The sequence below is a fragment of the Anthonomus grandis genome, chromosome 7 (genome assembly GCF_022605725.1).
Source record: "Anthonomus grandis grandis chromosome 7, icAntGran1.3, whole genome shotgun sequence".
Classification (NCBI taxonomy): Eukaryota; Metazoa; Arthropoda; class Insecta; order Coleoptera; family Curculionidae; genus Anthonomus; species Anthonomus grandis.
The window spans coordinates 20,711,323-20,726,107 of record NC_065552.1 but is presented as its reverse complement, the minus strand read 5'-3'; the positions used below and the strand labels follow the sequence as shown (position 1 = coordinate 20,726,107).

At 36.1% G+C, this 14,785-nt stretch overlaps 1 protein-coding gene across 3 annotated transcripts in view; it reads right to left on the bottom strand.

Moving 5' to 3' along the window:
* Positions 1 to 14,785, bottom strand: part of LOC126738338 (voltage-dependent calcium channel subunit alpha-2/delta-3) — a 97,529-nt gene that overhangs the window by 71,995 nt on the left and 10,749 nt on the right. For all 3 annotated transcript variants that reach the window (XM_050443611.1, XM_050443612.1, XM_050443613.1), the window contains exons 2-3: positions 11,301 to 11,382; positions 610 to 714 (exon numbers count right to left, since the gene is read on the bottom strand). In XM_050443611.1, coding sequence (XP_050299568.1) covers positions 610 to 714; positions 11,301 to 11,382 — 187 coding nt within the window. The remainder of the gene's footprint in view (positions 1 to 609; positions 715 to 11,300; positions 11,383 to 14,785) is intronic.

Genomic DNA, 14,785 nt, shown 5'->3' with positions numbered 1-14,785 from the left:
GCCAGACTGGGATCCGCGAATCTGCCGATGGGGCCGGAACCCATAGTTGTTATCGCCAATTGCGTTGCGGTCGCGTCAATGAAGGGTCTGCTGGACAAGTGGACCCACCGAAGATGGACTCAGTCCCCTGGTATAAGACAGGCCAAAGCGCACATAGGTGGGCCCTCTGCCTGTCTCACCAAAAATCTACTACGCCTAAAAAGACGCGAAATTCGGCTAGTGACAGATCTTTTAACCGGTCACTGGCACTTAAGAAGCCATCTCCATACTATCGGTCTTGCGGACAACCCGGAATGCCGATGGTGCTGTGAGGAGGATGAAACCGTTGACCATGTAGTCGGGGAGTGCCCAGTACTCACGCGCGCCAGATTCAAATACTTGGGTAACACTTTCAGTGTACTGAGCGACTTTAAGTCCCTCAGACCAGAGAGCCTTGTCGGTTTCTCTAATGCGGTTGGGCTCTGGTAACTAATATTTTCTCGATTTAAGGTGAGGTAAAATCAAAGTCAGAGACAAATCAAAGACTTTAGTAAAATTAAATAGCACTGCAGAGAGTAAAATTACTAAGTATCTTTTTTCAATAAATTTTAACTTACTAATTTAACTTACCCTTACTGCGTCCACTTTTTGCCTCATCATGTTGGATATTCTTTCATGAATATCATTTAGTAACGTCTCACCATCTTCGTATACTATAGACGTATCTTTGAAACTCTAAAAATAATATTTAATATCATAATATAGAGTATTTAAGTTTTTTAATTATACAATACAATAATAATTTTAAAAATTTAATAAAAAATCTCTAGATATAAGACGTAACATGTAAATGTATGAAAACCGAATTAGAGATATAGGTCATAGTAAATTTTATTAGGATATGATTTAGCCTGAGTTAGTAATTGTTACTGTACTAAATACTAACTGTAAGCTGAGCTGAACTAACATTCAATTAATCGAGAAAGAGTCTTTTAGTAAGTCATGTTAAGATGATCTCTATTTATTTCGGTATAAACATAAATAAATAAATAAATAAATATGCCTTTTATTTTTAAAATTACATAAACATAGCTGAGAAAAAAAAACATTATTAAAAAAAAAGTAGCATAAACCACTGGCGCAGTCTAGCTTTAAAGAGCTACTCTACTGAACCAGAAGCTATACTTTACCATCAGTAAATAAATTAGGTAGTTAAAAAAAAAATTATCTTAGGCAAATTAATTAGTAAATTACAATAAATTATTAATTAAATATTACAATTAGAAGAAACTAGAAGAAACTTGCATAACAAACATTAAATTTGCCAGAAAAATTGCACAAATAACAAAAGCCACTAAAAAAAATCTCCATTGGTTTGCAAATTAAATAGATGTTCCTTGAATTTTATTTTAAAAGATTGAATTGATAAATTAATTAGGTTTGTTGGTACTTTATTAAAAATATTTGCTGCATTATAAGAATATGACCTCTGAAACATGGCACTATGATGAAGTGGAACCGTAATTCTTTTAGAAAACCTTATATTTAAACCATGAACAGTGTCCCGAAAAATTAGTCTTTCTTTAAGGGAGACAGGGGAAGATGTGTCATTAATTATTTTCAATAAAAACACTGCAAAATGTAATATCCTGCGCATATCCATTTTAAGCCATCTAATATCTCTATATAAATAAGATACATGGTCAAATTTTCGGAGTCCATAAACAAATCGAACGCAAGCATGTTGGACCCTTTGAATTCTCACCCGACTTTCCAAATCTAGACAAAACCCATAAACTACGTCAGCATAATTAAAATGAGACAGTACAAGGGATTCACATAATTGTTTTCTTAACTTTACATTTAACATATGGCAGTTATTATACAATGTTTTCAGGGACATAAAAGTTCTTTGAAAAAATTTTTTAAGGTGTTCCTTAAATCTTAATTGTTCATCCAAAATAACCCCCAAGTTTTTACCGTTGTTTACAAATTCCAATTTTGTATTATCGAAATTAATATTTATATTAGATTTTAAAAACTCTCTTTGATTTTTGTTACCAAATATCATAAGCTGGGACTTATTAGGATTTAATTTTAAATTGTGATTTTTTGAGTTTAAGCCTAGTGCTTGCAGGTCTTCATTTATGAGTGATTCGGCCTCTTTATAGTCGCTGTAATCAAAACAATAATAAATTTGCGTATCATCAGCAAATGCCTGAAGCTTACAATATTTAAGCGATTTTAAAACATTTGAGGTATACATTATAAAAAGCAAAGGACCCAAAATAGAACCCTGCGGTACTCCACAACTAATACTTACTTGTTCAGACTTTCTGTTATCGGAAAAAATCGTTTGATATCTATTAGACAAATAGGATTTTAAAAGCAAATAGGAGTTATTATTAAAACCGTAATACTTAAGCTTAGCGCACAACAAATTATGGTTAATGGTGTCAAACGCCTTAGAATAATCCAACAGCACTAAAACGGTATGCATGTTTTTATCACAAGCTCTAAATAAGTCATCAGTTACATTACAAAGTGCTACCGAAGTGTTAAAATGTTTCCTAAACCCACATTGTGAATTTGGTATTATTTCATTAGATAAGCAATAGTTATATATCTGATTATAAAGAATTCTTTCAAAAATTTTCGAAACGGCAGGCAAAATACTTATAATGCGAATGTCATTAAGAGTTGTAGGAGTAGACATTTTAGGCAAAGGTTTTCCCATTGAAGTTTTCCATTGATCAGGAAAGTAACTTATCTCTATGCAACAATTTATAATATGGGTTAAGTACAAGTCAACAAAGGGGCTACAATACTTAAGCATTAATGAAGAAATTTCATCGGTACCTATCGCAATTGTTTTTATATTATTTAAAATTTTGTTAACCTCATCCGGACTCGTTAAATGGAAACTAAACATATTCGCATCTCTATAAAAGTTATTATTATAATAAGACGTTTTTTCCTCACAGCCTGGATTGACCTGCGCAGTTAAGTCAAAAAAATTACTTATCTCATTGGGATCAGAGAGAAACGACGGAATTAGACCATCCTTATTCTTACAAATATTAAAACTTTTTAGTGCATTCCACAGCTGACTCGGTTCTCTTTTATTTAAAAAAAGTGAATCGATATACTTCCTCTTCTCTCTCCGAACCCGAGACAAAGTAAAATTTCTTAAACCTTTGTAAGTATTCCAATCTTCCAATAGTTTTGACTGTTTGAATATACGCAAGGCATCGTCCCTTTGTCTCATAAAGATTTTTAGGTTTTCTGTGAGCCATGGTGCTTTAGGCTTAGTAATGCGAGATTCTCGGACAGGCGCATGCCTATCGAAAAGGGTTAAAATAAAATTATTAAACATAGATATCTTCATAATTATGTCATTTTCGTAAAAAATATTATCCCACGGCAAATTGTGCATGTCTGCATTGAAATTGTATACATTAAAATTTTTAAAACAACGGTACCTAACAATTTTTTGACTGCAATTTATTTTTGCTAAATTTAATTCACAATATATAATTTTATGATCGGATACGGCATCAGCCGATAACACACCCTTATTAGAAACCAACAGCACATTAGAAACAAATATGACATCTAAAAGAGTACTTACATTTGCCGTTACTCGTGTGGGCTCTTCATTTACTTGATGTAGGTTGTAGTTTTCAAAAAGTGTGGTAAGTGGATTTTGAAGACTCAATAAATTAATATTAAACATACCAATTAAACAATTACTGACATTTTGATGCACATTAGGAACATCATTGAATAATTTGCAGACCAATTACACAAAAAGGTATGGTCGCGTTTTACATTAGCGTTTCTAAAATGAATTGGGAGTTTGTGAATGCAAATAAAATGACTGTCGGTGAATAATTGAATATCCTTTTTAATTAATGAACAGAATTTAATCTCAAAACAAAATGCAATGTCAGCTGGGTACTAATAATCTAAAAAATGCGTGAGTAATTACAAGTCTTTTTAAGTAATTACTTCCCCGGGGAGGGCCGGGGTAGAATAGCCCTCCGGTATGCTCTGCCTGTCGTAAAAGGCGACTAAAAGAGCAATCCCTTTGGTGGTAGATGTTGTCCACTTGCATCGCCCAATATACCACCACATAGGACTTAGGCGGCGTGAAGTGGTTCCATGGAACTCACGTTTCGCCGCCATGTCGATGTGTCCGGTTTCAAAAGGGGAAATGGAGAAGAAAAGTAAATGCATGATGGCGCCCTCACGACCAAAACTTTCCGGAGGTAAACTCGCCTCCCATTCGGATCTCCGGGCGGAGGCTGGTCGGGGGGGTCCATCAGGCGGATCAAAAAGCCTAAAAATCAATTTCTGCAACATCAGAGGCCTAAACACCAATAATTATGCAGTACACCAACACCTGCAATCAAATAAGCCTCACATTCTGGCATTGGCAGAAATAAAGGTTAAACCTTCAACAACAAATGTTCACCTCATTTATCCTGGATACGACCTACACACCCGATTTCGACTAAACTTTGGATTGGCAGTATTTGTCAAGGACGATTCGAGTTGCCAGCGGGAGGAAACGCTTGAACCTGTAGACTTCGACGTCATGTGGTTCAAAATAATAGCCAGTGGTGCCACGAAATTTATCTGCTGTATCTACAGACCACCAAGCGACACCCAATATAGACGGCTCTTTTTGAACCTGGTTGATTGCATTAACTATCTGCAAATTGACTACCCAAGCGCAGAAATCATCGTCATGGGTGATTTTAACGTTCACAATATCAACTGGCTGCGCTTCTGCAACAAGAACGACGATGAAGGACGAGAAGCTGAGCTATTTGCCACCATATGCGGGCTTACGCAGCTTGTGGAAGAACCTACCAGAATCCCCGATCGAGACGGCGAGTTTGCGAGTCTCCTAGATCTGGTCTTGGCTTCAGACCCTGACTCGTACATAGTATCAGTACATGCCCCCCTAGGAACATCGGACCACAAATTGATAACAGTCTCTTGCCAGTTGGAGGTTAAAACGCAGGATCCTCCGATGCCGCGGAAGGTATGGCACTATAAATCAGCAGAGTGGAACCATCTTCGGGAATTTTATCGCTCATTCCCTTGGAAAGAAGTTTGCTTTAGAACCAATAACATCTCAGAATGTGCAAGCCAAATTACAGAGACGATCTTGGCAGGAATGGAAGCTTATATCCCTTTTTCTACTAAATGCGGATCAAACAACAAGCAATGGTTCAACCTGAATTGCAAAAAGGCAGTAAACACTAAAAACGCAGCATATCGCAAATGGCGTCAACATCCTTCCATCGAAAATCGGAGGAACTTTTTAGCCTCCAGAAATAGCTGCAAGCGAATTATTGATGAATGCAACGAGAGTCACAACAACAGGATCAAAAACAAACTGCTAAACTGCCCAAATGGAACAAGATCTTTCTGGTCGGTATCGAAAGCCGTTAGTCAAGGATTTGCAAAGTCGGCCTTGCCACCCCTAACAGCAGATGATGGTTCTATCGCGGTAACAGCAAGGGAAAAAGCCAACTTACTGGGTAAACTCTTCGCGTCCAATTCTACTCTGCACTCGCAAGGCAGAACACCGCCATATTTGCCAAGGGTGAATTCATCGATGGGAGAAATTTCGTTTCCCCAACGAATTATAAATAAAATTCTTAAGGGCGTAGACACCAACAAAGCTTCTGGACCCGATGGAATTCCAGCCCTAATACTAAAACGTTGTGCAGACGAATTGACTCCTCCCTTATGTAGACTGTTCACGGCATCGTATAAGCAGGGCCAATTTCCAACAAGCTGGAAAACTGCTCGAGTGCAAGCAAGAAGACGATGTGCAAGAAGACGATGCCCTCCAATTACCGCCCGATTGCACTAGTTCCAGTAATATCGAAGAATATGGAGAAAGCAGTCAACCAACAACTGTTAAGATATCTGGAATCATCTGGACTAATCAGCGATCATCAATACGGCTTCCGAAAGCTTAGATCCACCGGCGATCTTCTGGCCTACGTCACACACTTGTGGACGGAGGCCATGGAAAAGCACGGCGAGTCCCGCTCAGTCGCTCTTGACATTTCCAAGGCATTTGACAGAGTGTGGCATGAGGGACTACTAACCAAGCTCTCCTCAATCGGCATACAAAACTCATTATTTAATTGGATCAAAAGTTTTCTTGAACAACGAACAATCCAAGTAGCCGTCGATGGATACCTCTCCGACAAATTTAATATTAACGGTGGAGTCCCTCAAGGATGCATTCTATCCCCCACCCTTTTCTTGATATATATCAACGATTTGCTAGGAACCACTGTCAATCCAATCTACAGCTTTGCGGACGATAGCACACTTATTTCCACATTTAAGTCCGCCAAACTAACGACAGCTGCAAGTTTCCAGAATCTTAGGCAGCAACAAGTAGCTTTAACCAACAACGATATTAGAACAATCTTGGAGTGGGGCGATAACAATTTGGTCAATTTTAACGCTAAAAAAACGCAGGCTGCAGTATTTACGATAAAGACTAACCTTGGTGGCTCGGAGCTGGTTATAGCAGGGAAAGCATTGCCAATTAAATCATCTTTACATCTTCTAGGAGTCGAGGTCACCAACAGTGTGTCCAAGCATGACCACGTTGCTTTTCAAAACGAAAAAACTGTATACACCAGAACAGCTGCTGACTCTTTATAAGGCTCAAATACGCCCTTCCCTCAAGTATTGCTCGCATGTCTGGAGCTCTGCACCCAAGCATAGTTTAAACCTGCTGGATTCTATACAGAAGAAAGCTATTCGTCTTATCGACAAACCAGAACTGACAAGGAGTCTGGATAGTCTGGAGCACAGGAGAAAGGTGGCTGATCTCTGTTTATTCTACCGTTATTATCACGGTAAGTGCTCCTCTGAGTTGGCAGGCCTGATTCCACCCAGGGCTGTTCCGGCAAGAAGGACGCGTCTAGCAGTTGCGGCTCATCAACATCGAGTCCACCTAATTCAAAATAATCATCCATCATTCCCAAAGAGACTTAAGTATATGAATAAAGGGGAGGAGAAAGTAAACTCAAAGTCCAAGTCTCATAATCAAGCGTCTATTTAGGGCATCATCAGACCTAAGTAAAATGCGGCGAAACGCGTAACCTTTAAATAGACGCTTGATTATGAGACTTGGACTTTGAGTTTACTTTCTCCTCCCCTTTATCGAGTCCACCTGCCTACCCCAAGGACGTCGCTGTATCGGGACTCATTCATCTGGAGAACATCTTAGTGGAACGGGCTTCCACCTCACATATTTCCCGACGCATACAACCTACAGCGATTCAAGATAAATGCCCATAAATATCTTCGCGCAAGCACCACTCCAAGAGTGACATAGGACTTTCCTCTTGTGCTTGTGTTTACCATAAAAAAAAAAATTTGGGGATTTGAAAAAACAGTACAGATTACCTGATTCCGAGAATTTTAAAAATAAATATAAACGGGCAATATACAATCCAAAGACTGAAATAGCAATTTTATTAGGAACTCTACTTATTCAATAAAATCAATGTCGAAGTGTTTCCAATAATCCTCTAAAATTTGCCTTAATATCTGTAATCACTACTTTTTACTACTTCTTTAAATCTTATGAAAAACAAACCAATACCAAATGGAAATCCATTAGACAATTTTTAACCATGGCGAACAGTATCTTTTTTACAGATATCTTTAAAAAAATATTGTGTACTGAAAATTAAACAAAAAATGACAAGGGCTAGAAAACTACAGATCCATGTCTCGATTGTCAATAATCTAAAAAGCTGTTCGAAGATCTCTGTCTATGCAAATTGCCAACTTCTTTGAAACCACTGGTAGAAACACAATTTCTGGTATCTTAAATCTCACCAGATATATTAGATGCTTTTCAAGACCGAAAAATTAACAACTCCGTAATATTCCGTGACCTAAATAAGACATTTAATTCCATCAATCACAAAATCCCCTTCTTAATAAACTCAAAAAATATCGGTTCTCAAATTGAAGTGTAGAACTTGTATTACAAGAGGCAAGTTGTAAGGTTTGTTGGAGTGTCGGCAGCAGAAAATGTCATAAATTTTTGAGATACCACAGATATTCGCCTTAGACCCAATTGATCTAGCTCTTTCAAATATTAATCTCTGTTTGCTGGTGACACTACTGTATCTACTTCTCAACCTATAGTGGAGGGAATCCTGGAATGGTTGTCCGAAAACTGGTTAGTTTTTAACCAATGCAAAACGAATCAAATAATTTCTTCCATGAGAGATGTTCAAAAGATCACTTATGTGGGGTTCTTGATGATTCAGCTTGATTAAAACCTGCACTGGGGCGAGCATATTAATATTATTTGCATTAAATTAAGCAAAAACTTACTCATTCGAAACCTTATAAGCTCATTGTTTCACTCTCTCTTATTATAATCTTCTGGCATGGGGATATGCTGCCGAGAGTATTTTCATCACAGCGCAAAGCCATAAGATATTTGAAAATCTTCGCTATCTGGAGAGAAATATTGATCTATGATATCAACCACCAGGAAATATTGGGCAGTAAAATTTTTTTAATGTATTGCCACTTCACTTTGAAACGCTAGGGGAGACCGAGGACAATTGAAACAGTCGCCATTTTTTTTAGACGCGAAGGTAAAAACTCGTGTTCGCAGCCTCACAACGTTTGACTAATTCCACATTTCTGCTCGACAGTGTGAAACTAGCAGTTGAGCAAAGTGGGTGTGTTTGCGCTCAGTTCTCTTATTTTAAGTCAACAAAGTAATTTTCACGTTTCATCTAAAAAGTGTGGAAACACGAAATTTTAGTGTAAGCACACCACTTTTTTGTTTTTAATCAATTTTTTGATGTTTTTGCTTAGGTTTAGCAGCCTAAACTTGTTAGTTTTAATTAAAGAGTCTAAAAAAAAAATAATATTTTGCCAAAAAAAAACCTGAAGGGGACAATTCAAACAAGATGTAAATAATTTTACGGGGACGATTGAAACATAATTTATAGAAGGCTTTTGGTATTATTTTTGCGTAAACTGATTAACTGATTGTAACAAACTCTCTGAGGGCTTTTATTTTGTTATAGAATGCCACGTGAAAGGATCAGGAAAACAAATAGAGGTACCAAATCCAACTTGGTTTACGAAAATGCGTATAGGGTGGTTATTGAAAATGGAGCATCCGAAAGGTCTGCGGCAGATTTGTTTGAACTGAATCATGTTACATTAGGCAGATTTATTAAGAAAAAGAAAGAATCTATTGAACAAGGGTCCACTGAAACGATAACAATGGGATATAGGTGCGTACGACAAGTATTTAACGTTGAGCAGGAAAAATCCATTGTTAAATACATAATAAAGGCATCTCAAATATTTTACGGTCTATCGTCAAAAGAAATACGTAAACTGGCCTACCAATGTAAAATATTCATTGAATATGCCGAATACATGGACTAAAAACTCATTGGCAGGAGAAGATTTGTTTTCCGGGTTTATGAAACGTAATCCTGAACTATCAATCCGTTGTCCCCAGGCTACAAGCCTTTCAAGAGCGACCAGTTTTAACCCAACAAATGTACAACTTTTCTTTGACAATCTTGCCACAGTAATAGACAGATATAAATTCCAAGCGAAGGACATTTATAATATAGACGAAACCGGTGTTACGACGGTACAAAATCGTAGCAGAAAACGGACGCAAACAGGTAGGGGCACTTACATCAGAAGAACGTGGTACTTTGGTTACAGTGGCAATAGCGGTAAATGCAATTGAAAATAGCATCCCACCAATCTTTATCTTTCCAAGATTAAGATATCAGGATCATTTCGTTCGTGACGGTCCACCTGGGTGCATTGGAGCAGGAATTGCTAGTGGATGGATGCAAGAAGATGAATTCTTTCTATACTTAAGACACTTTCAAAAACATACCAGCAGTTCAATTGAAAATAAAGTTTTGCTTTTAATAACCATCAATCTCATGTAAGCATACCATGCTTGGACTTTTGCAAAGAAGACGGCATTGTTGTCCTCTCATTTCCCCCACACTGTTCACATAAACTAAATTCAACTTGCGATTCTTGGATGAGAAACAACCCAGGCAAAACGATGACAATTTATGACATCCTTGGGATCGTTAAACAAAGTCTCTCTATGGTTTTAACACAATCTAATATTGTTGCTGGATTCCAGTGCACTGGTATATGGCCGTTTAATCGAGATATTTTTACGGGTTTAGATTTTGCTCCATCATATGTAACTGACAGACCTGCTCCCGAAAATTTGCAGTTAAATATCCCCCAACAAGTCCAGGCAGTAGGTTCAAGAGAGAATAAAGATTTAAGCAGCACTGATTCTTTTCCAAAATTAGTAAATTCTAACTCTCCAAGAGCGTCAACGAGCGGAACTGTTTCGTTAGAGCCACCAAGCACCCCGCCTCCAGTTGCATCTACAAGTGTCCTGTCAGCCTCTAACCTCTCTTTGGATGTGTTTTCACCTGAGCTAATAAGGCCGTTACCAAAAGCTCTCTCGGAAAACTACAGGGAAATGCAAAAGGAGAAAATCCACCATTTATACGAACACAGCAGAAAAAGGTTCTATTCAACAAGAATATGAAGCAAAAAAAAGAAGAAAGTGAAAAAAAAAATGGTGATCCAAAAAATACATCAAAAACACCAGTTTCCAAAAAAAACTCGGCAACAGAATAGTCAGGACAATAGCAGCAGTGACAATGAAGACTGTTTTTGTCTAGTATGTTTGGAATCGTATAGAAATAGCCGTTCAGGGGAAAAATAGGTGCAATGCATTGATTGCCACCAATGGTCACATGTAGAATGCACTCGTCAGGAAGATTTGTATATCTGTCATAACTGCATGTCAGAATAAATATTCTATTTTGCTAATTTATCTTAATTTTAGCATTAGGATAATTATTATGTTGTTTAAAACTTTTGAATAAAAAATTTGGTTTTATTTAAGTGTAAAAATTATATATGTATCAATGTTTTTTTTATTCGTATTTCTAAATTGAATGTTATTGCAGTATTAAAATAAATATTTTGTTTATGCTTAATGGTGTTTCAACTGTCCCTGATGTGTTTAAACTTTTTTTTTAGGAGTACAATATTAAGGGTGTGGAGTGACCAAGAAATTTTGCAGACCGTATTTCTTTTCGATATACTCAATAATTATTTATTATTACAAGTACAATCCAAAAAAAATGTATTTTTGCCCTTAAAAAGCAGACCTTAACTGGGTATTCAACTAATAAATATGAGAAATATGAATACTGTATACTTACATTTTTAACTTCATCCTTGCGAGTAACCATTTCGCCGAAATGCCAAAGTTCTCCGCTTATTTTGTTTGCCCAGCTTTGCACTCTAAAAATTATAGCTATATAATAAATATTAACACTTGATATACAAAAAAAGTCAAATAAATTATTCCACAATGACTTAAGACTACTAGAAACACTTTTTGGCACTGTATTTACTTTCAACTATTTGGATTTAAAAGTCGCGCCAATATTTAGACTTGAACTGGCCTCGCAAATCGGCAAGGGTTCCTGATTATATTAGGTAGACCACTGTTCTGGAACATTACCCAATTATATCACGAGATGACGCGAGGAATGCCTGCTGCACGCTCCATCCTTGTCGCACTTTCGAGTCTATTAGAGGCTGTTAAGATAATTACACTATTAGTATGTAGGTTTGGCTCTCTCTACATCTTTCTTGGCACTACCGTAAAAGGTGGATTTAAAATAAAAAAGGAATATACAAAATATTACGTTTCTATATCTTCGAGGTATTTTGAATTCGTTTTTATATTTTTATCTACATTTTAAGTGTTTCAAGTCATTTTAACTTAATCAAGAATTATAATTATATTTTTGTATTTCCCAGGCCCTTATTTTTATGTCTTTCGTAAATTAAGCTGAATTTATCCTAATTTTTAGGCTTCAAGAAGTCAGGTTTCCCTTTATTCTCATCCTCTAACGGCATTTTTATATCTATTACCGTAATTGAGAATAATTTTTAATATCCTTCAGTAAATTTTAATTTTATTTTAGGCATTTTTTATGTTTTAAAGGAACTGAAAGTAAATAAACGAATCCTTGAGACGATTTTAAAATTTGGTACAAAAATAGACGATGTCTAGATAAGATTAGCCGATCGTATGTCATGGAAGTTTGTCATACGAATAGTAGACGAAAGGGCACAACTAATAATATTACTAGTCGAAACATGGCTGAACGATTTTTAGCTTTTTAGACATTGAATGTTACGTGGCTATAATATCCATAGACATGACCATAATAATTTTACTAGTAGTAAGATCAGAGGCGAACGTGTTCTTATTGTTTCTCCTACTATCAAAGTTAACCTGTCTACCAATTTAATTGAACACTATTTTTAGAGATAAAAACTGATAATGAGTCAATCATTATTAGATCTGTATACACAACACGAACTTCTATTGGTGATAAAAACGAACAACATTGCTCTGCTGTTCTCTTTGCAAAGCCATATTAAGCCATTAAAAGTATTATATAATTTTTGGCGACTTAAAACTTCTCTAATCCCAGATGGACTACTGTCTTAAAGATATGGAGATGTGGCTCGTAAGTGTTCTTAGTATGATAGCTTTTATTATGACTTCGGAGATTTCAATCATGCAGATGTTAATGAGTATGTAGCTTGTCTTGGTGAGGCAGATGCTACCATAGCTGCAGAAGGATTTTGTGCAATAGTCCCTGGGCTGGACTCCCAAGTTCGATATTCTTATAGTAAAAAATCTTTTTATTTAGTCAAATAGTAGAACTTTCTTCAAAGTTTTTGCCAGGGCCTAATTCAATTCCAAATTTCTTTCTTAAAAATTGTATTTTCACAACTACCAAACCTATAATAATGTTATTTAATTTGTGGATGAAAACATCCACATTTTCAGACACAGCTTTATTACTTCAATTTATATATGGAATATACTGGAAGTAGTAATGATATAAGTAATTATCAGGGAATAAATAACCAATATGCTATTGCAAAACTGTTATGATGTCAGATGTAAGTGTAAGGGATTGATAAACGAAAATCCAAAAAAATTACTTTGGCTTACATAGGAGAAGAGCAGCATTAGACAATCTGGACTTGCTGGAGGCATTGGAGAGAAAAATTCAGATGGAGTCTATCTACACTGATTTTTCAAAGGCCTTTAACAGGATAAATTTTCAAATACCTCTCGCTAAGATAGTAGATCTTGGCTTTCACCCTTCACTACTTGACCGGCTTAATAGTTTTCTTAGTGGAAGAATAATTTGGGTGTCCTACTTTGCCCCCATCTTATTTAATTTGTTTGTTAATGATTTGATGTACACAATCAACTATTCTTCTTTTTGTACGTTTGCTGATGACCTTAAATATTTATAGGAACATTGAATGTGAAGATAACATATAGGGAGGTCTGAATGCATTATGGGATTGGTCTGTGTCCAATAATCTTTTTCTAAACATTGTTGTTGCATACGTTTTTTCAGGGTAACAAATAAATTTAAGAGTCAGTGTACAATTAGTAATAAGGTCTGTAGTCTGGTTTGAAGAAAAACTGTCATTTCTTGAGCATATATTAATATAATTAGCATAAAAAGTTTGAATGGTTTGGAATTTGTTATTTGGAATACTAGTGAACTATTATTTGATGCTAGAAATGTACTTTTTACGGGTATGGAAAATATTGTAAAAAGGGCCAACATAAGTTGGATGTTTTTTTTAGGTTTTATCAAAATGGTATTTAGCAATTTAGCTAAAACTGAACTTTCTCTGTATACACATTTTCAGATTTTCCCCATAATTAGTAAGAGTAAGAGAGAGTTGGGTAATGGTGCGCGGTGGGTAATCGTGCGCACTATGATATTTTGTATTTCGCGGGCTATCCGAAACGCTAAACCAGTGCTGCTCTCTGCAACAAAGAGCCTAAAATGTGTGCGCGACCGTTGGCGCTATTAGTGTGTTTACGATCGCCGAGAGGTTAACCGATTGAATTTTTCTTTGTTTTTTATAAGTTTTCGGGGTCAGAAAATAAAACGGTAAGTCCATAATTTTTGTCCAATCGTTTTACATTACTTATATTTGTAAAATCTAGAGTGTTGTGAATATTTAGGTACCTTTAAATCATACATTGTTTATATGTTTTTGGTCACATCATGTTTTTATAAAAGACAATAACAAAGGGGTAATTGTGCGCAGAAGTGCACGATTCCCCTTTACGTAATTAAATGCTAAGAAGTAATAGTACTATTTAATGTTTTCAGATGCCTAGAAATTACACACCAAAGACTGATATCCTTTCTTATACGACGGAAACCCTGCAAAAAGCCCTAGATGCTATAGGGACCGATGGAAGAAAAATTAGGGAAGTAGGAAGATCCTTTAAAATACCAGAATCTACCCTTAGAAAAAAGTTGTTGGAAGATGATCTTAAACTACCTCGATTGGGCCGTAAAACTGTATTCTCTAAAGAAATAGAGTGTGAATTAAAAGATTATGTTCGGCTCCTTTCAAAATTGTTTTTTGGGTTGACACCTGATGGTCTAAGAAGGCTTGCATTTAGGTATGCAGAACAAAATAATATTATTCACAACTTTAATCGAGAAAAGGGACTAGCTGGCAAAGCATGGCTTTATGGATTTCTATAAAGATTTCCCGAGATAAAACTGCGACAGCCTGAGGGCACGAGTTTAAATCGGATTTCATCTTTTAATAAAGAATCTGTAGAACTATTTTA